The sequence below is a fragment of the Leptonychotes weddellii genome, chromosome 6, assembly GCF_054177405.1.
Source record: "Leptonychotes weddellii isolate Sample4059 chromosome 6, ASM5417740v2, whole genome shotgun sequence".
Taxonomy (NCBI): Eukaryota; Metazoa; Chordata; class Mammalia; order Carnivora; family Phocidae; genus Leptonychotes; species Leptonychotes weddellii.
This window is the reverse complement of record NC_138374.1, coordinates 106,562,756-106,589,742: the sequence shown is the minus strand read 5'-3', so window position 1 is coordinate 106,589,742 and position 26,987 is coordinate 106,562,756. Positions and strand designations below refer to the sequence as shown.

The following is a 26,987-nucleotide window of genomic DNA, read 5'->3' as shown; positions in this document are numbered from 1 at the left end:
CAGGTCATGATCCTGGAGTCCCAGGATCGAGTCCCGCATCAGGCTGCCTGCTCAGCGGGGAGTCTGCTTCTCCCTCTGATCCTCTTCCCTCTCATGCTCTCTGTCTCTCATTCTTTCTCTCTCAAATAAATAAATAAAATTTAAAAAAAAAGAAAATCCTTAAAAAAAAAAAAAGAATTCATAGAAGCCATATTAAGTGGACCACTCAGACAAGGTTTACTGCACCCGCTTACAAAGCTACTTAGTTAATTTGTCCTAATACAGTTCCCTCTCCAACTTCTTATCCTGAACTGCTTGTGAATTTCCTGACAATATCATTTGCAATAGTTTCTTTTTAATGCACAGACATCAGTTCTTTCTAGTTTTCCCCCAAATCTCCTAGTCAATTGGAAATTTTTTTTGAGATTCTTTCTGCTATTGCTCCTATCATTCCCTAGCCACCCCCCATCACCTTTTCACACCCCCTCCCCCACATCACTTCAGAAAGGAGCAAATTTGGAGCTGGCCTCATTCCAGAATTATGAAAAAGATACCAGGTACTTTGGAAGAGCAGAAACTCTTCACAACTCTTTAGGATTGGGAAGAGGTAACCAGAGGAAAGAAAATCTTTTTTTTTTTTTAAAGATTTTATTTATTCATTTATTTGAGAGAGTGAGAGAGAGAGAGAGCACATGAGAGGGGGGAAGGTCAGAGGGAGAAGCAGACTCCCCGCCGAGCAGGGAGCCCGATGCAGGACTCGATCCTGGGACTCCAGGATCATGACCTGAGCCGAAGGCAGTCGCTTAACCAACTGAGCCACCCAGGCGCCCAGAAAGAAAATCTTTGTACAGACAGCTACCTGATATACATGAAAACCTATACTGGGAACGTCTCTTCTAGGTCAGAAAGGTATTTTCCTCCTTATAGAAACTGCAAGGTTTGGATGTGACCTAGAGTCCCATCCTTGTCTACTTTTAGAAGGGGGTCTAGATTTGAAACCAACTGAGAGCTCACACCAATCCACTAGCCAGAGACAGGGTGGCTGGGGTGCCCAAAGATGGGAGGAGCTCCTGTGCCCAGCCCCAGAGGCCTCAAGGGCTTAGAGGCCCACTCAGATTGTGCCCAAGAGCGAGAGAGAGGAACTGGGGTGAGCAAGCACTGTGGCTTTGTCTGTTTCCTGTTTCAGCAAGGTTGCTGTGCAAAAAGAAAGACAGTACGAAGAAGAGAAATGCTAAGGGGGCCCAGAGCCATGGATTGAGAGCTTGCACTTTACTCAGCTGCTGTCCTGCCCCATCTGAGACCAGAGCCAAGATCTGCCCAGGAGCTGGAATGCTGTCCTGAGCTGCTTGGTTGGAGCCTGGGACCCAAGGTAACTGATGAGGAGGATGCTGTTGTGTCCAGGTTAGGCACCTCCGACTCTGGGGTGGGGACGATGATCTGTCATCCCAGCTTCCCTAGGCTCAAGGGGGAGACACAGAAACAGATGTGTTAATTTAAGAGTGTTGGGGGTGGGGTAATCAAGAAAGCATCCTGCGCTAGTTCCCGGAGGCACTAGCCACGGCCCAGGGGCGCAGCTCCGAACGCTCCTCTGCTCTGTCCGTTAGAGTACATTAGGAGTGAGTCAGACGAGTTAGGGTGCCAGCTACCCAGTGATGGGCAGGAATTAAATGACTTTTTACGGTTGCCTTCAAAGCAGGAGTTCCCAAAACAACAAGCTGCCTGTCCACAGCTTAGGTGCAGGCCCTTCTCCCCTCAGCTCACACTGGGAGCTCTGCATCGGATGGCCCGACCTCTGAGGGAAGCCATCCGCTGCACACGACAGGCAGGAAGCAGGAACCCACTTGGAAAGGCAGCAACAAACCACTGTCAGGTGAGGGCCACACCCTGACCTCTCCCTGTGGCAGGACGCCCTGTGGCTGTATCACCTCCTCCCCAAGCTCCACATAGGCCCTGTCATGCTGCCAGATGCCAGAAAGCCTGGGCAGTGGCCCAGTGACCTCTCTTTGAACTACACAGGGACCAGTTCCCTATTCGTCTGCAGCCCATCCCTGTCAGTCAGCCATCCCACATGGCTTCTTGTGTTTAAGCAAATCAGACCGCTCAAGACATCCTTGAAAGCTGGATGGATGCCACTCAGCTGTGTGCACCTAATCCTACGGGGGTGGGGGTTAGGGAATGCTCCCTTCTGTAAGGAGCCTCTGTACTGCGAGTCCCTGCTTGGGTAACAGGTCCCAGGGTCTGCCCCTCAGGAAGCAGAGCGAGGCCGCCCCGCGTGTCTGGGGTCTTGTGCCCTGGCGATCGCGGCCTGGCAGGGTCCGGGGGGACCTTATCTCGGGCTCTGGCTCCTCCTGGCAGGAAGGTAGGAGGATTCTCCATAATCACAGGCTTTGCCTCCTCTACAAAGCCCTCAGATTTCCTGGAGCCAAACAGGGAGGGGACCCAGCGACCCATGTTTTAATGGTGGGATGCAGACAGGCTGGACACCGATTCTTCACCCCACCTCTTCTTTGCCTTTCTGCTGGACCTAATTGTGTCCAGATCACAGAGAAGTCCTTTATCATCATAGCCCACACCCAGAGGTCAGATGAACCAGAGCAGTAAATATGATTTCAACCTCCATGTAGTAAACAGCACCCCCTTCAAAGAGAGGAGGGTGGGGGACAGAAGGATGAGGCATTCTTTTTTTTTTTTTTAAAGATTTTATTTATTTATTCATGAGAGACAGAGAGAGAGAGGCAGAGGGAGAAGCAGGCTCCCAAAAGCAGGAAGCCCGATGCGGGACTCGATCCCAGGACCCAGAGATCATGACCTGAGCCGAAGGCAGACGCTTAACCATCTGAGCCACCCAGGCGCCCAAGGATGAGGCATTCTTGATCCTGGAGGGCTAGTCTAGCTGGAGGCCTTGGTCTTACAGCACCAAGTCTTTAAGAACCAAGATCAGCAAGACGGGGGTAATAATCCTAGTTTAGTATTGTAAAAAGCTAACGTTTATTGTGTGGTATGTGCCAGATGCTTAATGGGCCTTTTTTTTCTTTAATTCTTATAACCTTACAAGGGGGGTTGTAGTCCCATTTTATAATGAAAAAAACTAAGACTTAGAGATGTTTAATAGTTTGTCCGAAAGCACAGAGGTCGTAGATGACAGAGCCGGGAGCCAGGGCTCTCTGCCTCCCCGATCAAGGCAGAAGAGCCAGGGGCTGTAGCTTAAGCTACTACAAGGGTAGATTCTAGACATGGAGCTCACCTGTACATAATCCTGAGTCTCCTCCATTCAGTCATTTATAATTCAATATGAATGGGCCTTTTAGATCCTGTTCTGTTTTTAAATAACAGAAGTGGCAGGTGGGAAATCAGGGAACCCTACAGAGTAGGAATGCGGAGAAAAGCCTAAAGAAAGGGAAGAGCTACCCAGGGATGAGATGAGAGAAAAGCATTTACAACTTCACAGTTCTGCCTGGGGTCTGCACTGCCCAAGACCAGAGTATGCCCCTCCACGCCTCGCGCGTCAGGCATTTGAGAGCATGCCTGGCTTGACCTTGCAAGACCCCTCTCCTGGAGTGAGACGGCCCCACCCATGACTGACCCCCGGGAATGAGTGGTATGATCAGAGACAGAGTAAGAATCCTGCAGAGCATTCTGGGCTGAGCCAGATGGGCAACAAATTTCCAAGGAAAGGACAGAGAGGCTGCTACCTGTTGAGTCTGTTTGGCCTACAAATAAACTCAAGGGGCCAGAGCTGCCAATTGCCTGCTGGTCAGTGAAGCTGAGATGCCCTCTCTGACCTATCCAGGAACTGGATTCCCCGGGCGGTGGGTAATGACATTGTGGGACAGAGAGGAGAAGCTGAAGCTGGAAGGGGGAGTCCCTCTTCCTTCATCATCCACTGGGCTTGACTCCAGTGATCAGTGGAAGCAGGGCCCAGAATTTCCAGTGATCAGAATCTGGCTCAGCCAAGTCCAGCCCCAATTCAGCCAAGCTACCAGAGAGTTCTAGGAGAATAAACAAATTTGCAGAAGGTAGGTGAGGGAGAGTGGGAGAGGGGGGGGGGGCACAGAGAAGGAAGAAGAGGTTAGAATTGGGGGTTCTAAGAAGAGCAGGTAAGACTGTGTAAAGAGGCAGCAAGTATGGTTTGTACACCAAGTCTGGTTCCCTGGGGACTTGGGGTGACTGTTTCCATCTGTTTCATTTTTGTTTATAATAGCCTTATTGAGGTATCATTTGTGTGGTTGCTGGTTTTGATGGCACGATCTCTGTTTGCGCTAAGGAGAGCAGACCTGGCAGCATACTTAGCCCTAACAGGAAGGAGATTCTAAAGCATGGAACCTTCAGCTTGGAGAGTTATTGAGCTGGAAGCTCTGAAATGGGTTTCGGTCAACACTGGGCAGACGGCAGGTCCTCAGCCAATACTGGTTTGAGTTGATGTGCTCCTGAGGGTGAGAGCCCAGTCCTGGGCCAGGAGTGGAAACCAACAGGCCAATGTCAGGATTCCATGACTAGAGGAGTTAGCATGACGTTTCCCTCCTAAACCACACCGAGGACCAGACTCAGAAGCTAGTTACTAAGGGCTAAGAAGACGGCAGTGTGTGGTGGTCACAGGACTGGCCCCCATTTGGGAGGTCTGGTTATCCTTCCAGGCCTTGAGAAGAGTCACTCACCTATCTTAGCATCAACTTGGGCCAAGAGAGCAGTAAAGATGCTGGCTTTCCTTTTAGATTGGAGAACAGGGAGCCAATTTACCTGGTTCTCTAGAAGTCTCTGGAAAATGAACACATCCCTATCTGCCATCCAAAAGGCTATATGCTCATGATGATTTTCATTAATTATTTCTCAGGTTCCCCTGACTTAGAGGCAGGGTGAGGTCAAGGAAGGTCAAGGAAGAAGTGGTAGCCAAAGAGATCTTTCCACTTTGCAGAAGGGGAAACATAGGCCAGAGGAAAGCAAAAGTTAGTATAGAGCCTGGACACAGGAGGCCTGACTCCCAGCTCAACACCATCACCTCATCAGTTTTCATCCCACATGTGTGGGACACTGTGCTATTTCTGCCCCCTGGTCCAGGGAGACAGTCATTTTTCTGCCCATCTCCTGACCCCTCCCCTTCTCCTCCCTCCTGGCATTTGGCAGACCCAGGCAGCTATTCCAGGAACTGGAAGCCAAGCACAACAGGTGCTCAGGAGGTCATCATGATCAGCCCAGACCCCAGGCCTTCCCCTGGCTTGGCCCGGTGGGCTGAGAGCTATGAGGCCAAATGTGAGCGCCGGCAAGAGACCCGTGAGAGCCGCCGCTGCCGCCCCAATGTGACCACTTGCCGCCAGGTGGGGAAGGCACTGAGGATCCAGCAGAGAGAGCAGCTCCAGAGAGCACGGCAACAGGAGTTCTTCAGGAGGAGGAACTTGGAGGTGGAGGAGAAAGGCAAGGCCCAGAGCCCCAGGGCCAAGGAGCGAGGTCCCTCTAGGAGGCCAGGCCAGCCAACTGACCTCAAGGAACCCTTGTCTTGGGCCCACAGGATCTCTTCCCCCCAACAGCAGGTGGGTCATGTCAGGGGTCACGCTGCTCTGGACAGGGGCAGAGGTACAATGGCATGTGAATGGGCTCAGACTCACTAAAAAGCAATTTAAATTAAGTTCCTGCTTCCTCAGTAATATAGTCGCCTCCCTTAGCCACTTAAACTCATTCAGAGATTTTTGTTGTTTGGGTTTTTGTTTGTTCAGCTATTTTTTTTGTTTTGCACTTGCCTTTTAAGGAAGAAGAAAAAAATTTAAACAATTCCATTGCTAATGCCTAGTTATCAGTTCAAATTTGGGCAGTCTATACATACCTCATTCAACAAATATTTATGGCGTGCTTACTGTATGCCAGGTACACAGGCCCATCTTCTTGGTGCCCCCTCTCAGGAACACAAACACAAACACATACACACACACACACACACACACACACAAAACCCTCTGCTCTTCTGTGAGGCTGTTGTACCTACCTACCTTTTCTCTTTCACTTGGACCATTCCATTTGTACTAGATTCATTCAGCGAAGGTTTTATCTGGTCCAGTAAGCTTTTCCTGGCTTCTCTAGGCCACCTCTGCTCTCTGTGGTCCTAATGAGGTTATAAATCCTCTAAGATTGTGTAATAATACTTAGAGAACCCATCGTTCTGGCCTGGGAAGAAGCAGTGCTGGCAGAAATCAGGGTGTGCTGAGATGATCTCAGCCAGCAAACCATCTGTGTCTTCTATCCATGTTGTGAGCCTGTGGACAGTGGGGACGGGTCCACTGTATTCCCTGGAAGTACCTGGCCTGGTTCCATACCCAGCCTAGAAGTTCAATCAGGGCTTCTTACCTAGTGGATCTGTCATCCACAATAGAAGGTGCTGTTCAGAAAAACGATCCTTGAGCCCGATTGTGAAATAAAACCAACTGTGTACGTTCTATGGCAAGAAGGTTTCTGAACGCTTTTGGTTTAAAAAAATTTTTTTTTTAAGGAGAAAAAGAACAAAAATGCATTTAATTAAAGAACTTACTCTAAGCCTATCAGTTATTGAAGTTTTACTGAGATCAAGTCAGTCTGCATGATTGGCTACCACAGGCATTCCTTCGCCTTTTGGTGTTCCGTTACAACCGTAGAATTTTTGAGTATGTATGAAGAAAATATATTAAAAAAAGAGTGGACTAGATGGTGACAACTGCTACTACACCCCTCCCTACACAACCCTTTTCTACATGCTCGTCACACAAACCTCAGCAGTATTCCAGCCATCACTGAGAGGAAGGAAGCCACCTCTCGGATATGGAAGGGACCTCAGAGACCATCTATATCACACAGACTCATGACGTGGACAGGAGACTGAGACCTCGTAGAAAAGGCAGGGTCTGACCTGACGCCCTCTCTCTCAGACCAGTTCTTTCTCCACAGCACCATGCTGGCTGTGTGAGGGGCTGAAACCAAACAAGTTAGACCTGGGATTCTAGAGAAAGTCAGGAGATTCAAATCCAGCTCCCCCTTTGCCTGGCCTGGGAAGGACCATTCCCACCAGCCAGGACAAGGGAGGGCAGGAGCGGGGACAACTTTGTAGTTTTCAAGGTTTGAATGGGTTACTTTGGTTTTCTGGACCAGAAACTTGATCACTGGTTCATCTCTCTGCAGTCAGCTGGAGAATCATGCTCTAAGAGGCTCTAGGCTCTCAGCATCTCCCACTTGCTTTCCAGGTGTCAGGGACCAGCTCTGAGGTCTTTCCAACCCAGCGTCAACCTCCCTCAGGCACCCGGAGGGATCTGGCTGACCGCCCCTCCCAGGCCGGGGACCTTTCACCAAAGGACTCTCCCACCAAAAAGCCACCCCAACAGCACCGTGGTAAGAGCAGAGCCTCCCTCACTCACTGGGGCCTGCAGGCTCAGCTTGCTGGTAGTGGACAGTTCCTGTCCCTTCCCACTTCCTCTTCTGTGGATTCTGAATCATCTTATCCTCTATCACTCAGGCACTCAGACAAAGGCAGAAACAGCCCAGCCAACGATTAAGAATGATGCCAGTCAGCAAACCAAGTGAGTACCTTCCATGTTCCTGCCCCCAGCTTCCTTACATACCATCCGTTCCTCTCTTCTAAGCTTTGCTTGAACCCTCACCCCGTATGTGGAGAAGGAACACAATGAACTTCCATGTCCACATTAACAGAGAAAGGAAGACCTGACCCACCCTTTTGGCTCTTCAGAAGAGATCAGAGAAGGAAATGACCTACCATCTCCTGATGTGCTTGTTTCTCTGATCCATTGTCATTTCTGTTTTTATTTCTTCTCTTCCCAGTTATGGAGTTGCAGTTCTAGATAAGGTAAGAAAATCCTCACTTTGAAGAGGTTGACTCAGATGGTATCTCAGGTCCTCCAAGCTCTGACATTCTGGAATTCCATGGTAAACACAGCTGGAATGGAGGGGCACCTTCCTGGATGAGCACAGACACGGGGACCTGGAGGGACTCTGTCTGAGCCAAGGAAGAAAATTTACTTGACACAACCTAGTCCTGGCTCTGGTTCTGTGTTCCAGGATTTCAGGGGACCCAGAGTCTTCTTGAATATCTTTTTTCTTTCTCTCTAGGAAATCATCCAGCTTTCTGAGTACCTCAAAGTAAGTAACATGTGAACTCTCCTCTCAGCTCCTTCCCCATCTACTCCCTCCTCCTCCAGTTTAATCGTACCTTCTTGCATTTTGCCCCCAGGAGGCCCTACAAAGGGAGCTGGTTCTAAAACAGAAAATGGTGATTCTCCAAGACCTACTGTCCACTCTGATAAGGGCCTCTGACAGCTCTTGGAAGGTAAGGGAATGAAATCTTTGAACAAAGCTCGCAGGCTTCTATTCTTCTTTCCATACTATCCCAGCAAGAGAAGGGTTTTCTCACTATTGAAGAGGCGAGGTAGGGGGTGCTAAGACCTAGAGGTCAGACATGTCACAGTAAATATATGGGAAAGCTCAGCTAAATCTAGAGTCATTAGCTGGGGTCATGCTGCTCCACACCCAGGGAAGACCCAGAACCAAAATTGACAAGAATTCCTATTTCTCAATTTGTTGGAAGAAAAGAAGGAAGATCCCAATACATTTGCTATTACTGACTGTGGTAAATGTCAAGTTTTTTTGCACGGGATTCACTCTAGTATTAACTGGAAGCCATCATGCACCTACTATTCAGCTTTGACATCAATGTCAAAGTGAGAAGGGATTTTAGAGATCATGTAGTCTAAGTTTTCTTATTTCACCAGTGAGGAAACTGAGTGTCAGAGAGGTCAAGTGACTTGCCCAAAGTCACATTGCTAGTTAGAGGCAGAACTGGAACTAAAATCCAGACCTCCTTTTTTTAGTCCATTCATTCCACAAATATTCATAGATCATGTTCTTTGCACTGAGCCCTGGAAATCATGAGATTAATTAGTCAGGGTTCCTGCTTTTAGAGAGCTTGTGGTTTTGTCACAGAGACCGATGCCTAAACAATGCAGGGATATGAGAAATAAAATAAGAGAAATGTTTTCAGGATATAATAGTACCCAAGAAGGAAGGAATGACTCCAGAGAAGAGGAGAACCAGGGAAATATTTCTAATTACATAAGTATTTTCCAGACTAATATGGAAGCAGGAACTATATTCTAGGCTGGGGATACAGCACAGGAAAAGACCTAGAGGCGTGATATAGTCTAACATAATGGGTTTCCAACTTTTTAATCTCAAGACTGCTTCATCCTCTTAAAAAAGTTTATTGAAAACCCCAAAGAACTTTTTATATTTACCGCATTAGGATTTACCATATTAGAAACGAAAATGGGAATCTTAAAATGTGTATAAATTTTAAAATAACAATAGTAAACCCATTACACGCAAACCTAAATTACATATTTTTATGAAAAATAAGTTCTATTTTTCCAAAAAAATAGTGAGGGGTGTAGCACTGTTTTACACTTTGGCAAATCTTTCTAAAGTCTGAACAGAAGACAGCTAGATTCTCATATTTCCATCCGTTGTAATACATTGTTTTGGTTGAAGCGTATGAAGGAAAATCCAGCCTCACACAGATACATAGCTGGGAAAGGAAAGGCCTCACAGAACTTGTGAAAGGGCCTCAGGGACTCCCAGGGGTCCTCGGACCCCACGGTGAAGCCCCCTAGACTATGCTATTCAGACAGCTACTGCCACTGGAGCAAAGAGCACCCCGTACAAAGAGAACGCACCACCTCGCAGGCCGCCATGAACATCTAATCCTGCAGTATAGATGGCTTGTATTTAGACAGAGAGATGGGCTGGGAGGGTGTGGAACAAGACTGAGAAGTTTACAGTGATGTAAAAGAGACTTCCTTAGCTCAGTCCTCCTTCCTCACATGTCATTGTACCGGGATTCAGTGTCTATGTTCAGGGCTTCTGATTGTCAAGGAAGCTGTTTTCATCAGCAGAGCAGGAGCCTGGGACAGACAGCTGTGCATGCCAGGTGGTTTCCGGTGCTGAACTAATTTGAGATCATCTCACTCATTTATTCAGCAGACATTTGATAAGTTTCAGCTCTGTGCAGAGCCCCGTGCTACAGGGGCAAAAAGAAGTAGGGCTCTTGCTCTTGAGGAGCTCACATATCAACCAGGAAGAGAGAGACGTGTACTAAATAACCCGCATGCAGCGTGATAAAGCTGTAACAGTGGTTTCTAAAATGGGACACAGAGGAAAGAGAAGGAAACAATTATTCCGCCTGAAGTGGAACGGGGTAGGCTCCAAAGAAGAGGGACCACTTGAGCTGGGTCGGGAAGGATGCGTCGTTTACCGGTTACAGCGGTAGGAATGATGAGGGGGAAGAAAAAACAGAAAGGAAAGGGTGTTGAAGGTAAAGGAATCAGAATGATTACAGGCCTCTGTGTCACGAACAATTGGGTGTAGCAGAGTGTGGCTGAAATGAAGCAATTGTGGCAGAGGAGTTCCAAAAGTAAGCCCAGGGAGGGCTTCAGACATGTCTCTGGAATTATGAGGCTTAAAATTGGTCTGTTGGACACGGGATCTCAAACTTAAATAACATAGAGACTCTTTCCTAAATGAAAGGCATATGTATCACAGATCCCTGAGAATACATGCTATCCCCAGAAACACTGCTCCAGGCAATCGGCAGGGGAGCAATGGGAGGACACTGTATTTGGGTTTGAAGTCGTATACTTAGCAACGTTTGGCCCATCCTCCCAAGGAGCTCCGTCAGTAGCGCTCGGGCAGCACGCGCGCTGAAACAGTTGTGGAAGCGAGTCGAAAATGAATGATCACATCTGTGTTTTGAAATGATCTACGACAACAGTGAGGACTGTGGCTCTGGGTGGGTGTGGAAGTGGCCTGTGGTAACATCCCGGGTAAGGCACACTCAGAGCTCAAGTCATGGCAAGCTTGGCGGGTACGGGAGACATTTCCAAGGTCACCTCTGGAGGCAGTTTGACTCCACAGTGCGCATGTGAGCGGAAGTCCCTCTGGTTGTGGTTTTCTCCCTCCCTTCTTCCCACCCCTCCCTATACTCACCCTTCTTTTCTTCCTCTTCCCCACCAACCCCCCAGCTTCCTGTTTTTCACAAAAATAGATTTTTCAGTTAAGAGTTCTTGCTTCCCCCAAAACAAAATTATCCAACCCTCCACCCCTGCCATGGAAGCCTCAACTTCAGTGGAAGGACAGCCCCAGACTGTGGTATTGGGAAAACTAATTGGAAGAATGTGACCAAAACAGGGACTGACATTCAGCCCAGTTCAGGCCTTTATTTTTTTTCCATTTGGCCCCCGTGATTTGAATCTCTAACTTCACATGCAGGGAAGCTCACCACAAACTCTGCGAGAACCCCAAGAATGAGCTCCCTCCATTGCCTCCACCTCAAAGCTGACTCTGGGCCTATTGAGGGGACGGCGCCTGGGGCACTGCTGAGACTCCAGGGCTGGGTCCAACCTTCAGAGCAGAAACAAGCTGGGCAGTGGCGAAAGCAAGCTGTCAGTGTTGGGCAATACAAAACAGGAGCAGGGCACGCTTGGGTTTTAAGTTCTGCAAAGTGGAAACGAGATCTTGAGATGACAGCACAGCGAGGGATTGGCTGCGAGCCCTAAGCAACCTCTGCTAGAGCAGAGATGAGCTGTGGGCTGGCCCTTATGCGGTGAGGTGGTAGTGTTTCTGGAGAACAGATCAGAGGCTGGGGAAAGCCAAGCAGAAGCCGGAGCTGAAGCCCTCAGACCAGCACCAGGTGTGTATGGCCTTCATCTTGCTCCCTTTTCCAACCAGGGGTACTGTGCTCTCTGAGCCCTGGGCTCCCGGGGATCAAATGCCAAAAAAAAGGTCCACAGTAGGCTTGTAAAGAGTGCTTCTTCCCACATACTGTACCACTGGGCTTAATGGGGGCTGGGGCTCAGACCAGGAAACGATATGCCCCATTTGCAACAACTTGGCTACAGTTTTCTTCCCTGCCTCAGGGAGTCTGGGAAGGTGGAGATGTGGACAAGAGATTTTTTTCAAGCCCCAGACTTGGGTGGTCCTTCATCCCCACTGAAGGGGCTCTCCTGAACTGTCTTCTATTGCCTCATGAATGGAAAAATAATCTGGGGTACGGCTAAAATACAAAAACAGTCGGGAGAGGCAAAATATTGGATTAAAACCACAGTAAGGAAGGAGAAAGGAGCTACCCAAAAAGGGTAGGAGACAGGGGAAAAATGTAAGGATATTGCTTTGGGCTTGTCTGTTTTCTTCTCAAACTACAGCAAGATAAACCTTAAACTCAGTGGGTTTGATTACATTCTGCCACACCAAGAGTTTAGGCACAAGGAAAATGCAGAGATCTGAACCAGGAAATGGGGGTGCAGAAGGAGTTGATTTCAGGACCCATGGATTAATAGTGAATAGGCCACTCAGGGGAATGCAGCTCTTTTACCAGTTAGTCCAAAACCCAGAACAATGAAAGTCTTTGTCCATCTCTTTTATCTGTCCCAAAGCCCTGGGGCTACTGGAGATGCCAAATCCTGGACTCTGAGCTCTCACACGAGACATTATGAAAAACATTAATAGCAGGAGGCACTTAGAAAAATTATTTTTGGCAAAGCTTTTTACTTTTGCAAAGCCCAGCTGAGTAATACAGGAAGCAGAAAGGGTGGGGGCGCCCCCTGGCTCCCAGGGTTAGAAGAATCAGCCAAACAAGATCAAAACAGGAGCTGTGAGATACCACTTCCTGCCTCCCCCAGGTGCCCTGAAATTCAGTGAAGGGGACAGACCTCAAAACAGAGTTCCCTCCTCTGCACCCAGGCCATTGTAGACCAGAAACGTTTCATAATGTTGGGTTCCAAACACCCAAGCCGCCTGACTGAAAGGGGATATGGCATCTCAGGCTTGGAGAGAAATGTAATATGTAAACCTCACAAGTGTCTCAAAGGGCCTGGTTGGAAAAAGCCAGAGAAAGGATATGAAAATCGGTTCTTGCTAGAGACCCACAGCCTTTCCTCTGGGAAACCGGCTCTCATTGATGGCACTCTCTCCTCTCCCCAACCCCCTCACACACACAACCTTAAGTCAGACTCAGGGCTGGAAGAACAAAACCCTGCCCTGGGAAAAAGGGAGACCACTACAGGTGGAGGAAAGAACAAAGCAGCAAGGAGGTTGTTAGCTACTCAGCTGAAAGACTGAAAAACTAAGAAACAGATTAAGGCTCTTCCAGCCTGCCTTTCTCCATCCTCACCCTTGAGATAAGCGTCTTTCTTGGAATGTCCAAAATGGCATTAAACCGACCCTGCTTATGACTACATAGAACATGGCTTTCTGGGAAGCCCTTTTACCACCACCACCACTCCTCACACACACACACACACCCTGCCTTGATACCTCTCCTCCATTTCCTGCTTTCTTAAAGAATTTCTCATCTTTTTTTTTTTTAGGGTTATTTACTTATTTATTTGAGAGAGAGCACGCACGAAAGAGAGCACGAGCAGGGGGAGGGGGAGAGGCAGAGGGAGAAGCAGACTCCCCGCTGAGGAAGGAGCCCAATGCTGGGCTCGATCCCAGGACCCCGAGATCATGACCTGAGCCGAAGGCAGACGCTCAACCAACTGAGCCACCCAGGCGCTCCACTCTCATCTTGAATCCAGTGTGTGTGTGTGTTGGGGGAAGGTGGGGGAGGCAAGGAGGGGAAGTATTAGTTTGTTAGGGCTGCTATAACAAAACACCACAGTCTGGGTGGCTTAACCAAACCGAAATTTATTTTCTCACAATTCTGGAAGCTAGAAGTCTAAAATCAAGGTGTTGACAGGGTTGGTTTCTCCTGAGGCCTCTCTCCCTGGCTTGCAGATGGTTGTCTTCTCCTTTGTCTTCACGTGGTGTTCTGTTCCCTTATGAGGACACCAGTCACACTGGATTAGAGCCCACCCTAATGACCTCATTTTAACTTAATTATCTTTTTTTTTTAAGAGAGGGAAAGAGGTGGGGCGCCTGGGTGGCTCAGTTGTTGGGCATCTGCCTTCGGCTCGGGTCATGATCCCAGGGTCCTGGGATCAAGTCCCGCATCAGGCTCCCTGCTCTGCGGGAGACCTGCTTCTCCCTCTCCCACTCCCCCTGCTTGTGTTCCCTCTCTTGTGTGTCTCTCTCTGTCAAATAAATAAATAAAATCTTTAAAAAAAAGAAAAACAAGATTTAAAAAAAAAGAGAAAGGGAAAGAGAAAGAGCGGGGCGGGGGGGGGAGAGGAGGGAGAGAGAGAATCTCAAGTTGACTCCATGTTGAGCAGGGAGCCTGACACCAGGCTTGATCCCACAACCCCAAGATCATGACCTGAGCCAAAATCAAGAGCCAGACACTCAACAGATTGAGCCACCAGGTGCCCCTTAACTTAATTATCTCTTTAAAGACCTTATTTCCAAATACAGTCACATTCTGAGGTGCTGGAAGTTAGGATGTTAACATATAAACTTGGGGGGGAGAGGAATGGGGGGGGGGACACAATTCAGCCCATGACAGGGGATAAGAAAGGGAATGTGGAGACTCCTTTAGTCTTACTGGCCTATACTTTATAAGTAAAGGTCCATGTACAAAACTGAAAGGAGATGAGGAATATAGAAGTGCCTAGACAGACAAGGGAGAGAGGTAAGGAGGAAAGAAAAAGAGAGCTTAGAAGATTTCCTTCAGGTGAACTCCTACTATGATATCCTGAACCACTGGATAGAGAACCTTGAGATACAGAGAGGACTTGGGGCCAGTCTGATTCTTCCTTCTCCTATTCCAGAGAAAGAGGAAAAGATCCTCTTCTATTTCTTTGTCATCTTTCCTCCTCCCTACCTCCTGAAAGAGTTCAGTTCCACAAACATTGCTTGAACACAGACCATGTTCTAGGAAGTAAGCTGGAAAAACAGAAGAAAACTCTGCATGCTACATTTTGGCCCAAACTCATTAACTCACCCCATTTGCTCCAGGGCCAGCTTAACGAAGACAAATTGAAAGGCAAACTGAGATCTTTAGAAAACCAGCTGTACACCTGTACCCAGGTAAGCATTCTGGAAGACACTTCCAGCCCAGAAATCCAGAATTGAAGGAGAATGCCTGAACCTCGGTCCTACTCTCTAGAAATGATACCTGATAGAGATGAATGCACCCATTTCTATTCACTTGGTTCTAGCTTTGCCATTTTCACTTTGGTCCCCAACCCACCCTCTTCTCCTTTTTCCTGGTGGTCTTCCCTTTGCACCCTGAGAAGGAACCCCAGCATCAAGGTCTTTGCCAGCTCCAGGGGAATTTAAGGAATACCTGGAACTGTAGGGAGAGGCCCTAGGTAAAGATTCTCACCACCCAGATAGACCTTCATAGGTCCCAATCTTTGAACAGATAAATTGGATATTATAATAAAGTCCTACAAAAGGATTTCCATTCCGTGGGCAACTTTAGTCTAGTAGCAATCCCTGGGAGCAAGTAAAAAAGGCCATGACTCTTGGCTTTTCTATGGCCTTGTTATCCATCTTCAGGAAACTCTCGATTGGCTTGATTTTGGATTAAGATCAAGAGATAGAAAGAGATAGAAAGAAATCAGCTTTCACACTTGAGAAGTGATGGATTTCTGACAAGTGGTGAGATGTCAGATAAGAGAATGAGGTGAAGCATGTGGAGTTAGGGAGAGAAGATGGACCTGGCTGCACAGTTGAGGTCTTATGGGGGAACAGAGTTTACATACAGGTTTGCTGATCCACAACTTTTATTTCTTTAGTATGGCCTGTTTTAACTAAATAATGCCAACCATGCTCATAAAATACCAACATATAATCCAGAATGCCAGTCTATTTATTTTCAGTGCGGGGTAAAGCTGGCCAGCATGAGTAAGTCCACTAACTGGGATATACCCATGTATGACCTCAGCCAGTAGTTCCTGGATCTGGCTTCTAATGAAAATTCCAAGAACATAAGACCCACTCACACTTAAATCCAAATTTTTAGATGATTCCAAATCGAAATGGAAATGATTTCATATTGATCCTTAGATGTGCATTATCTGGACTACTGTTTATTCAGTGGGATAACCTAGAGTTGACAGTAAAAGTTGCCTGCCTTCTCCAGAATCAAAGGGTAAAAAGATGAAAGGGATAGGGAAGGGAAGACCCTAAGTGAATTTGCAAAGCTGTTCTTTTCTTAATTCCTGAAGCCAAGACAATTTCTTTAATGCAAATATATGAATTTAAAAACATTGAGAGTACTGGAGATTGCTTAGATCTCTGAAGCTACAAAGATTTAAAAAAAAAAAAAAAAAAAAAAGCATGCTCTCTACCCTGAAGTTTACAATCCCATAAGGGACACAGATGACTCAATAGAGTGGGAAGATAGAGACTTACAGAGGATGCTATGTGAACACTAAGAAAAGCTACCTAATCCATAATGAGTTGGGGGATAGGGGTGACTGGTCAAGATATATCAGAATTTACATGATCCTTGGACTGAACCTTGAGCATGAGTAGAAGTTAACCAGGTGAAAAGGGTAGGTGATGATGCTCTAGGCAGAAGCTATATGGACAAAGGCAAATGCCAAAATGCACAGTGCTTAGGGGATCTGCAAACAGTTCAGCTTGGGTGGAGGTAGCATAGAATCAAAGTCTGAGCTTATAAGTAGGAGCCATGCCAAGGAATTTGGACCTGATCCTTAGTCACCAAGAGATTTAAACAGGGAGTGACATGATCAGATTTACATTTCAGAAAGTACCCTCTAGCTTCAAGTCTTGAAGATAAGAGAAAATATTGCATTGACCCATATAATAGTATTATTGGAGTCTGAACTAAGGAGATGACAGGAAGTATGGAGAAGAGACAGATATGAGTTGTTAAAGAGGTTGATTTGACAACGCTCCATGAACAACTGATCAGTAGGAGAAAGTGAGAGAAATCAAGGATGACTCCCTGGTCTCTGGCTTGGGAGACTGAGTGGGTGATGATGCTGGTCACTGAGATAAGAAGCCCAGGAGAAAGGAACAGGTTGAGAAAGATGACTTGGCTTTGGAAATGTTGAATTTGAAGTGCCCTTGGAAGGCCTGGGGCATGCCCAATATGCCTAGAGCATTGTGTTAACCCCGCTTACCTCCCTCATCACCTGGGACCCACTCCCTGCCCACCTTGAGCCTGGAAGAAGACCCACCAGATTACTGGTATCTCTGCTCTGGGGGCAAGGAGAAAATTCTTTTCCTTTCTGTATCCCAGCTCAGGGGTTGGCACACAGAAGCTCAATATGTGTTTGTTGAATTGCATCAAATTTACAGAACTACTCGCCTTGGGGAATGAAAAAGGTGTTATTGGAGATGGAAGACCAGAAAAACAGCTATGAGCAGAAGGCCAAGGAGTCACTGCAGAAAGTGCTGGAGGAGAAAATGAGCACGGAGCAGCAACTGCAGAGCACACAGGTGCAGGGATGCTGCATAATCCTTGGGGCTGGGACCCCGGGGTGGCTTTGGGCAGCATGGGAGCCAGCTGCACAACTCCCTTGAACCCCCAAGGCACCCTCCTCTTGTCTGACCACCCCCTCAGCGGTCCCTGGTTCTGGCTGAGCAGAAGTGTGAAGAGTGGAGGAGCCAGTACGAGGCTCTGAAGGAGGACTGGAGGAACCTGGGAACCCAGCATAGAGAGCTGGAGAGCCAACTCCATGTGCTTCAGTCCAAACTGCAGGTACCAGGCCCTGGGGTGGCGACATGGGGAGAGAAGGCAGGGCTTATAGGACGGGGGCAGTGACAGCAGCGAGGACAGAAACTGCTGCTGGGATGGGGGTTCCAAAGGCAGCCTGAGAGCATCTGGCTTTCAGTTCCTCACTTACTGCCCACTTTGTACCTGACTCACTGTTTGGGCCCCTAAATCTAATTGAGTTCAGCAGGGATGTCTCATGCAAATGAACTAAGTGTTCACTGAACGACACCATCCACATGCAAAGGGCTGGACTGGAATATTCATCAGTCTACTGCCATACTCCAACCCACTCTCTGCACCCCAACCCAGCAGAGCATTCAGCTCAGAAATGCCCACCACTGGCATGGAACAAGCATCACTAACTTAGAGGTTGAATATTGACTAACATCCTGCCAATGTGATTTTTAAGCAATTAATGTAGACCCTTGGCATTCTCAAGGGTTCCATCGTTTCCAACTGGTGTTACCTTGTCAAAGTTAACTAATCTCCTAAGCCTCAGTTTCCCCATCTCCAAAAGGAGGCTAATAGTAGTACCTACATCATAGGATTGTTGTAGCATTGAGGTAATCCATTACAAAGCACGTAGCACAATGCCTGGCACAGACCAGCCTGCCATACACATTAGCTTTTTCTCTTCACAGATTTTACTTGATTTGAAACTTTGAGGACCCACATCAAAAACTGACCTCTACCATTTTCCTGAAGCAAGAACCTGAGTAGCCAAATTAATAGGCCAGCGCGTGTGAGTCTTATCAAAGGAGTGAACCCAGCTGACCCGTACAATACAGCCACATGCTCTCATGAAGGCCTTTTTCTTTTGAACCTTAATTTTTTGAGAAAAATGACCCTACCAAAGGAAAAAAAACTGACAGTGTTAGAAGGAGACGTAAAGACAATGTGAAGACACCGAAAAAAGTGATGGTTTGGTATTCTTTAATTTGGGCCTGACTCAAATGAGCCCCTTGTGAAATATCAAAAAGTCTAACGCGTTAAATGTGAGGAATAGAGCAGAGGGAAGAAACAAAAAATCCCAGTGTTTCCATTTCCCTAATACTCCATCTCTAAAATTCTAGTCTTCCTCTTCCGTGGGATCTGTTCCCAACCTCCGCCCCAGCACTGACCTGCTTCTGTGTCGGGCCCCCCTCCTTACAGGGAGCAGACAGTAGAGACCTACAGATGAACCAGGCTCTGCGACTTCTGGAGAATGAGCACCAGGAACTGCAGGCCAAGATTGAACACCTGCAGGGGGACAGAGACCTGTACAGCTCGGATACCCAGCACCTTCAAGGTACTCTTCTCCTCCTCGGAAGCCTCTGGCTGAGCAAGCCGAGAAAGGAAGCTGGGTGGAGGAGAAGGCCTCAGTCTTTGGTTGGGTTTGTGATTTCATTTTACCTCGAGGGAAAGGCGGGGCTGCTTTAATCATCCAAGCCTGAAGAGGAATTGTGCTGCGCTAGCGGGTCTGGTAGAATTGGCCTGCTTTTCCAGCCAGTCCCTCTGAGCCAGGTCACGGCTCCCACTTCAGTCACACGTGGCAAGGCTGCATTTCTAATCTGCAAGGGAAAGGTCAGTTGAAACATAAGGCACAGGGAATGTGTCCCATCACAGCCTCTGTGTCAGCCATGATGACCAAATCACGGGCAAATACAACTCTTGATTCAACCTGATGTTGTTGAGGCCAATGACATCCCAGGTATTTGGGATCTGGTTTACTGCTCCAGATCGGGGACGAGTAGAAGAGAGAGGAACTTCCACTTGGCACACATCAGAGGCCATAGACAAGACAGCACCTACTACTAACTCCCCTTCTCGGGTGTCGGGTTCATTAAGTCTTAGGTTTGTCTATTTCAGATTGCATTATTTCATTTTCAGATCAACTGAAGAGGTCAGAGGAGGAGAAACTCGCCCTGGTGGCCAAAGTACAGCAGCTGCAGAGTAAGTTCTCTTCCAGATTCTCAAAAGTAGCACAGCTGGCTCTTTGGTGTTCCCGGGGTTCGTGCCCCACAAAAGGCATCCAAAGGAGGGCTCTGGGGCCCGGTCTTTGATATCCTCTACCTCTGCATGTTTTCAGACCTTCTTGGAAAGTGAGGTTATTTACACAGCTCTTCACAAGTTAATATTAGCCCGTTTTTGTTTTTTTTTTCTTTTCTACTTCTCTCCTTCCATGCCAATGACAACCACCCAAATTTCCCCCAGAACTGCCATTTCCCCCAGGTTTTCAGATTTTAAAAAACATTGGGTTTTCTAAGGCAGTTATTTTATATATTGACATTCATTACATACATGAGTATGTCCTATAGACTTCTGTCTTTAGGAATGGTTCAGAAAATCAGCTCACACAACATATGCTTCAGTCCACTTCAAAACTACCCATAGAGGCCAAAGAGGAAAAGGGACTTTTCATTAAAAAGTAGGCAATTGCCTACTAGGAGAACCTAATTCGATTAATAGCTCTGCTGGGTGCCCACCACCTTAAACTCTGACACCTCAACAGAAGAAGTTTCGTGCAATGAATATTAAGAGTAAGGCAGCCACCAGCAGGCTACGAGCACCTACAGGGCAGGAGCTGAATGGGCCAGGAGTCACTTCAAAAATGGTGCTTTTATTTATTCCCGTACCAAGTGCCAGGCACTTTAGATATACACACTGAGGATACAGTGCTGAACGGAACTGACACAGCTCCTTCCCTAATGAAGCTTACATTCTAAGTTAGCTCTACAATAAAGTAGGGAGCTTCTATGAACAATTAAGTATGTGTCAGGTAGTAATAACTGTCATGGAGAAAAATAAAGCAGGTTAAAGGGAAAACGGTTGCTATTTCATACAGGGTCATCCGGGGAGTCTTTCTTCTAAGGTAACGGTTAAGCAGAGACTTAAAGGTAAAGACATGGTAGGAAGAGATACAAGGACGATGTATTCATTAACAAAATACCACACACTGGGTGACTTAAAAAACAGAAATTTATTTTGTTCTGGAGGCTACAAGTCCAAGGTCAAGGTGTGGGCAGGGCTGATTCCTTCTGAGGGTTTTGAAGACAGGTGTTCCAGGCCACTTTCCTTGGCTTGTAGATGGCTTTCTTCTCCTTATGTTTCTTCAGATGTCTTCTATCTAGTTCTGTGTTGAAATTTCCCCTTCTCGTAAGGACACCAGTCATATGAGATTAGGGCCCACTCTAACGTTCTAAAATACTTGGTTACCTCTGTAAAGAACCTATCTCCAAATAAGGTCACATTCTGAAGTACTAGGGGTTAGGACTTCCTATGAGTTTGGCGGGGAGGGACACAATTCAACCAATAACAGATGGGAACATCTTGAATAATTAAGGTTTGAAGCAAAGTTCTGAAAAGACACTGTTTGCAGTAGATACACTAGTACAGACAAGTTCCTTGTGTTTTCCCACAGGTCTGCTCCAGAATAAATCCTTACAGCTTCAAGAACAGGAGAAACTCTTAACAAAGAAAGGTCAGCAAATTTACTTCCACAAACTCTAAGCTAGTGATCTTTCCTTGCCTGCCTAGAAGCAGGGGATGGACTACATGACCTCTTGGGAGTCCCAGAAAGTTCTAGGAGTCTGTTAAGGCAGGGATCCAGGGGAGCTTTTTAAGGACTGATCATTGGCTTTGAGAACACTTTAACCAGTTAGCCTCCTATCCTGAGAGGTATATAAACTGTGAAAAGAATTTCTACTCTCTCTGAAAACCAGTGTCTGTGTTGAACATTTCAATAAATTGATTTTGAACTCAGGATTTACTGTCAATTTTTACACTTGACTTTCCAAGTCACATCCAACTCCCCAAGTCCACACCATGTTGCATGCAACAGTCACCTCACTCTTAGCCCTCAAGAATCTGCTGCCTCAGCTCCCTGAGAAGAATTCATCATGTATGGGGGTTAGAGGGGGAAGTTCCTCACTTATGCACTCCATGTGCATAAGAAACTTTCTTTTCATGTGCATAACAAAAGAAAACTTTTGTTTTCTCATCACAATCACTATGTAAAAGATAAGGCAGGAATTATGATACCCACATAGAATGGGCAAGAAAATGAAAGTCTACGGTCATAAGAATTAAGGATACAGCTAAGACAACAATCCAGAATTTCTGACTCCTAGTTCAGTGCTCTCTTCACCAAGACTAAGGCTGCCACGTGGCTAAGAGCCATCTTTAACCACAAGAAGATGAATTCTAGGATAGGACGGCCATTCTCAAGACTGAAATGAGGCCAGAAGGGAGAAGGGGTTAGTTATATTGAAGCAACCAGCAAACCTACTAGAAATACCACAAAAGAAAATGAATTAGTAAGTATCCTCTAGAAATATATGCCATTAAACAGGACTAGGGATACAAAGAAAAGTAAGATGCCAACCTTGCCTGTAAGAGGCTCGATTTCCAGCTCTGTGTCAAGACTGAGCAGGGTCCCAATGGGAGGAAGTGAGAGAATTCTACTCTGCAGTCTCATCAGGGACAGGTCCTCCCTTGTTCCCTCTCCTCCCTTCCCCTCACTCCAGAGTTCTCTCAGTGATAGGGCCGTCCCTCAGAGGTATGGACCTCACCATCACTGAGAATCTGGCTGCTTTTTTAGATCAGGCTTTGCCTGTGTGGAGTCCAAAGCCCTCCCATAATGAAGTGGAACCTGAGGGTACAGGGAAGGAGAAAGAATGGGATTTCAGAGACCAGCTGCAAAAGAAGACTTTGCAGCTCCAGGCCAAGGAAAAAGAGGTGAGATGGTGACCTCAAGATAGTGAGGGGATCGGGGCGCCTGGGTGGCTCATCGTTAAGCATCTGCCTTCAGCTCAGGTCATGTTCCCAGGGTCCTGGGATTGAGCCCTGCATCGGGCTCCCTGCTCAGCGGGGAGCCTGCTTCTCCCTCTTCCACTCCCCCTGCTTGTGTTCCCTCTCTTGCTGTGTCTCTGTCAAATAAATAAAATCTTAAAAAAAAAAGATAGTGAGGGGATCATCCCACAATGGTAGGGAAAACTGCTGGGAGGCAGCCAGAGAGCAAAGATTTCAAAGTTTAAATTGTGACTGGATGCCAGCAGGTATTCATCTGCCTTTATAAAATGTCTTTGCTTGTGGGATAATTTGTCAATCTTTTCCCTTCTTCATTTATACCAACTGCTATTCAAGGTTTTATCAAATAGTTACCTTTTGTAAAGTCAACCTAAACTCAAACACATTATTAATAAACATATTAACCCCTCAAACTTTGTCCTACAGTTATCTTAAAACTTTATACATATAGTATCTTTTAAATAATAAAACTCTTTCCATCTACAGACTCGGAAACATACATATCCCCAGAAGTATTCACATGCAACTCAACTATATCCTGGTGAAGATGCTTGTACTAAGATCACCCCCAGGTCTTTTGTCCTAGAAGAACTTCATTTTTTGGTGCCCCCATTTATAAAGCTCTTGCACATTCACAATCACGTGAGAGCACTGACATGTATAATATGTAATATTATAATATGCATTATAATCAATCATTTAAATGAACACATTCCAGACAACTAGGTAAGACAGTCAAAAGGCAAACTGAAACCTCTGAGAAAGGCTGGGAAGGGAGGATGGTGGTAAAAATTCCAAATCAATGAAGGGGTAACTCACACGGGGCCCTCGCCCTGACCTGGTCTCTGTCCCAGAAGGAACTGGTAGTGATGACGTTGGTGGTATTCTCCCCCCAGTGCAGAGAACTGCATTCGGAGTTAGACAACCTCAGTGACGAGTATCTGTCCTGCCTACGTAAGCTGCAGCACTGTCGAGAAGAGCTGAACCAGAGCCAACAGTCGCCTCCCAGAGTAAGAGGGTCAATCCTCCCGTATCGCCCTGGATGATGGTGGGACGGTTCCTCCTTTGGCCAAATCTTGCAGATAAAGTTTATCAGCCTGTGCCAACACCTGGCCAGCTTGTTCCATTCAACTGGGTTTATATAACTTGACAGTATAGCAAGTGTCAGTAAACACTGGCTTATGCATCCAAGCCTAATTTTCATGGAACTCTAGAGCCTACAGGGAAAGACTCACTATTAGCTAAAGTACGAAGTGGTGTTCTTTTAGCCTATTATGAGCTAGTGGCAAGAGTGAGGAGAGCAAAAGTACTAAGGAATACGAATAGAGAATAATATAATTTTGCTGCATTATTTTTCATCCTTGATTATTCTTATCAGTATTTAAGTATTTGGCCCTTGCTGGGTATGGTTCCCTAAGCCAGTGATCCTGGCTTAGGGGCCAGTGACCAGCAGTAGAGTGGTTTTATCCCAAAGGAAGTGACCAAGTGAGACACACAGTGATATAAAAAGCTTTTTCTCCTTTTTTGACCCAAGGTTTTCCACTGGGCTAGGATGGGAAGAAGGAAGATAATTTTTCCCTGTACCTTCTCCAAACAACCCATGGCCTCTTTCTCTCCCCCACTCCCTCCTCACAGAGGCAATGTGGCCGATGGCTCTCGATGCTGATGATAATGATTGCTATCGCACTGGCAGTGTTCCTGGCCAACAAGGACAGCCTGATGATCTGACTCACTTGTGACAGCTGCTTGGGTGAAAATCTGAAGCAAGAAACTCAATAAAAAACTCAGCAGGCTGACATACTTTAAAGTGTGGGTTTTCCCACCTGAGATTTCTGACTTTATTTTTTTAATCTACTGTAAAATAAACAAACTTCACCTAATAGTCTCTGTTCCTCAGAACTCTTAGTGTACCCCTGAATGACATGTCACATCACAAACATAAGACATTTGGGCATCCTGGTCTCCTCTCCCTAGTCCAATTCAGCTGGTGGTATATAAACATGCGGTAAAACCTACCTAGTCCTCTACTTCCTGGCAGACACTACCCACGAGGGCAGGTATATTTACAGCTACCACACAAGAGCATACACTTGTCCTCCACCACCCTTCTCCACAATCTCTTTTCTTCTACCTCCTCTCCAGTGAAAAATCAACAGATATCTCAGCAAAGAGGACTCCCTAGCATAGAAATGGCAAATACGTACGACCAACGCCACCACCACTACTCCCATGCCCGCTGCGACGCGGACAACTGGTAACAGCATTTTTCCCTAGCGTTCTCAAGATGCTCTGAATTGGTACTTGCGATGCCATCGCTGAGCTAGAGCTGATCATTTACTGAGTACCTTCTACATGAGAGAAGAGTTAAAGTCAGAGAGCCACTGCTGGCAGCGTGACTATCTCAGAGGAGACGCTCAGGTCAGCAAAGTCATTCTGAGTCCTACATCGAGTTCTAAGGTCCTTCTCCCAAGTATTCAGAATCTCCCTCAGGGCTGGGAACAAGCTCTCTGGGACACTAAAGGAATAGAGCAAGACTGGGGGATGACCACACAGCCATGAGATCCGGGCAGTGAACACCCGGAGTGGGGTCAGGGCTAAGCAGTTGTCATCTCCCTGGTTCAGATGAAAGGTATATGGAACAGGATAGCCCAGGAGGATCCCAAACACAGTACAGAGATTCCAGTTTGAGGAACGAAGTCTGCTGCAGGAGACTGCCATGGATAGGTCCCTCTGTAGCCCTTGCAAATGCGTGATGATCTCAGCCACTAGGGCCTTCAAATCCTGAAGCTGGTCCAGGGAGCAAATAGAAGGGTGAGGCTGGGAGCCGGAAACATCCACAAAGGCTATGGTACCAAGCAGCACCTGCTCCAAGTGCGGACATACGTGTTCAGGACTGACAATCAAGCTGTTTTCTCCAATCTCAAGGATGTGAAGTCCCTGGGTCAAGAAGCCCAGGCCCCGCAGTTCCTCCAGATAGCTCTGGAGCTCTGATGCCCCTGCACAACTGCAATCATAGAGCAGAGCTGGCTTCAGTCCCCGGGCCACAGCCAGCACCTCTCCAGCAAGGTGAAGGCAGACGGCTCGGGGTGGGCACTGTCTCTTTCCCATGCCCAGGGTCTGCTGAGCCGCTGCCACCAGCATCTGAGGACTCGGTGCTGACATGGGATCTGGAAGCAACAGCAAGCACGGCCTCCTGACCTAGCTACAGTTCCCTCCCCTGGGCCGCATCTCTGAGCTCTAGACACTTGAGGAAGGGCCTAAAAACAAAGCAGTAGCAGGGGATTATTAACACTAGTCAGTGACATACCAGGAAACCCGCCAACAGCCTTCCCCTAAGTTTTACAGCATCTTCCAAAGATCTTTTTGTCCCTCCCTCTGCTTTGAAATGCTAACCCAGATCAGACAGAGATGGGATCGCCAATGCTGCCTGATTTCTATGGTTGACTTAGTCTCCATTAGACCCAAATTCATGTGTCTTTCAGGTCTTATGGCTAGGTTTACATTCTCTCTGATTTCTTCTAAATTTTACCTGTTGTAAACTACTTTCTCGGATTCGAACCTTAAGGAGTTTGGGGAAGAGTAGTGGAAGGGCTATCTTCGGCAAAATTCTAGGCATTTTACCTAAAACTGCCCTTCTGAGGCAGAATTCTAGGTTCCAAACGCCCTCTTTCCACTGCCAACTTCCCCTTATCTTCCCGCCAATAGCTGTAAGAATAGCGATCTGATTAATATATACTAGAATATGGACTTAGAACCACTGCACCCTGGGACATAAAAGTAATTAATAAAATCTGTTATAACTGCAGGAGGGCTGTATTTTACTTTTGCCGGCCCCGCCTTCCCCTTCTGGCCGACATCTACGGACCTTCGGAAGATGGGCTCACTCCAATCCCCACACCCAGTGCTGAACATATTATAGTGATTTGTTCAATGAATCAGAGGTCTCTCTCTCACACATACTTTCTGCTTCCACTTCCGCCGTCGGTTCGCGGGCTCAGAAGCGCCTTCCCGCTTCCCGTGGGCTGCCGAGAAGACGCCGAAGTCTGTACGCTCCACCACAACACTGGAAATCCCTCGAAACGCGCCGGGCTTCAGGTGGGCGAAACCGGCCTACTGCGCATGTCCAACACAAGCCCTCCCGCCGCTTTCCGTGACGTCATCCAGTCCGCTCGCGCGCCTCGCGTTAGGACCTCCGGCCAGGCGGTGCCGGAAGTGTGGGCGCCTGCGGCCCCGCCCCTTCCGGCCAGACAGAAGCCGGCCCTTCCGGTCTGCGTCGGGACGGGGAGGGACGGAAGTGCCCGAAAGAAGGCGGGATCTGGGAAACTAATAGGCTGCCGCTGCCCTCACGTGGCTTCCCGTCGTGTTACTAAGTTGGGGAAGCCGGAGAAGGGCACGTAGCGCAAAAACACCCTTTGCTTTGTGTCTGGGAAAATGCGCTTTCTTCTACAAATGAAGCATATCTCGAGACAAGCGACATATTTTGCAGAGTGTCCTCACCTGTGAGTGGCCTTACAAAGTTAGTTGTCTATTTACTTTCACCTGCCTAAATCCTAAGTTTGAGAGGCTTAATTCC

The 26,987-nt window shown here is 47.2% G+C and overlaps 2 protein-coding genes across 9 annotated transcripts; one reads left to right on the top strand and one right to left on the bottom strand.

The window, feature by feature from the left end:
• Positions 1 to 1,096: 1,096 nt before the first annotated feature.
• Positions 1,097 to 24,296, top strand: TRAF3IP3 (TRAF3 interacting protein 3). Of its 7 annotated transcripts, none has more exons than XM_081824872.1 (17): positions 1,097 to 1,348; positions 1,736 to 1,849; positions 5,292 to 5,504; positions 7,179 to 7,323; positions 7,448 to 7,511; positions 7,771 to 7,795; positions 8,059 to 8,088; positions 8,180 to 8,275; positions 14,890 to 14,961; positions 17,209 to 17,349; positions 17,474 to 17,611; positions 18,779 to 18,914; positions 19,496 to 19,558; positions 21,027 to 21,086; positions 22,206 to 22,342; positions 23,311 to 23,424; positions 24,050 to 24,296. In XM_081824872.1, the coding sequence occupies exons 2-17, from the start codon at positions 1,760 to 1,762 to the stop codon at positions 24,140 to 24,142; spliced, it is 1,617 nt and encodes a 538-aa protein (XP_081680998.1). In that variant the 5' UTR covers positions 1,097 to 1,348; positions 1,736 to 1,759; the 3' UTR covers positions 24,143 to 24,296. The 7 variants fall into 7 exon arrangements, with proteins under 7 accessions (XP_081680998.1, XP_081680997.1, XP_081680996.1 ...); XM_081824871.1 differs by having other exon boundaries at positions 1,709 to 1,849; XM_081824870.1 differs by having other exon boundaries at positions 1,673 to 1,849.
• Positions 20,567 to 26,592, bottom strand: C6H1orf74 (chromosome 6 C1orf74 homolog). 2 transcript variants are annotated; one of them, XM_081824875.1, is made up of 2 exons: positions 26,280 to 26,592; positions 20,567 to 25,671 (listed from the first exon to the last, which is right to left on the bottom strand). In XM_081824875.1, the coding sequence occupies exon 2, from the start codon at positions 25,574 to 25,576 to the stop codon at positions 24,785 to 24,787; it is 792 nt and encodes a 263-aa protein (XP_081681001.1). In that variant the 5' UTR covers positions 25,577 to 25,671; positions 26,280 to 26,592; the 3' UTR covers positions 20,567 to 24,784. The 2 variants fall into 2 exon arrangements, with proteins under 2 accessions (XP_081681001.1, XP_030884382.2); XM_031028522.2 differs by having other exon boundaries at positions 26,375 to 26,587.
• Positions 26,593 to 26,987: the final 395 nt, after the last annotated feature.

Excerpts from the sequence above, each read along its gene's own strand:
- TRAF3IP3 (XM_081824869.1), top strand. The coding sequence starts at position 5,160 with ATGATCAGCCCAGACCCCAGGCCTTCCCCTGGCTTGGCCCGGTGGGCT. Across the intron at positions 18,915-19,495 it reads GGATACCCAGCACCTTCAAG|ATCAACTGAAGAGGTCAGAG; the intron begins GTACTCTTCTCC and ends TTTCATTTTCAG. Across the intron at positions 21,087-22,205 it reads GAAACTCTTAACAAAGAAAG|ATCAGGCTTTGCCTGTGTGG; the intron begins GTCAGCAAATTT and ends CTGCTTTTTTAG.
- C6H1orf74 (XM_081824875.1), bottom strand. The coding sequence starts at position 25,576 with ATGTCAGCACCGAGTCCTCAGATGCTGGTGGCAGCGGCTCAGCAGACC.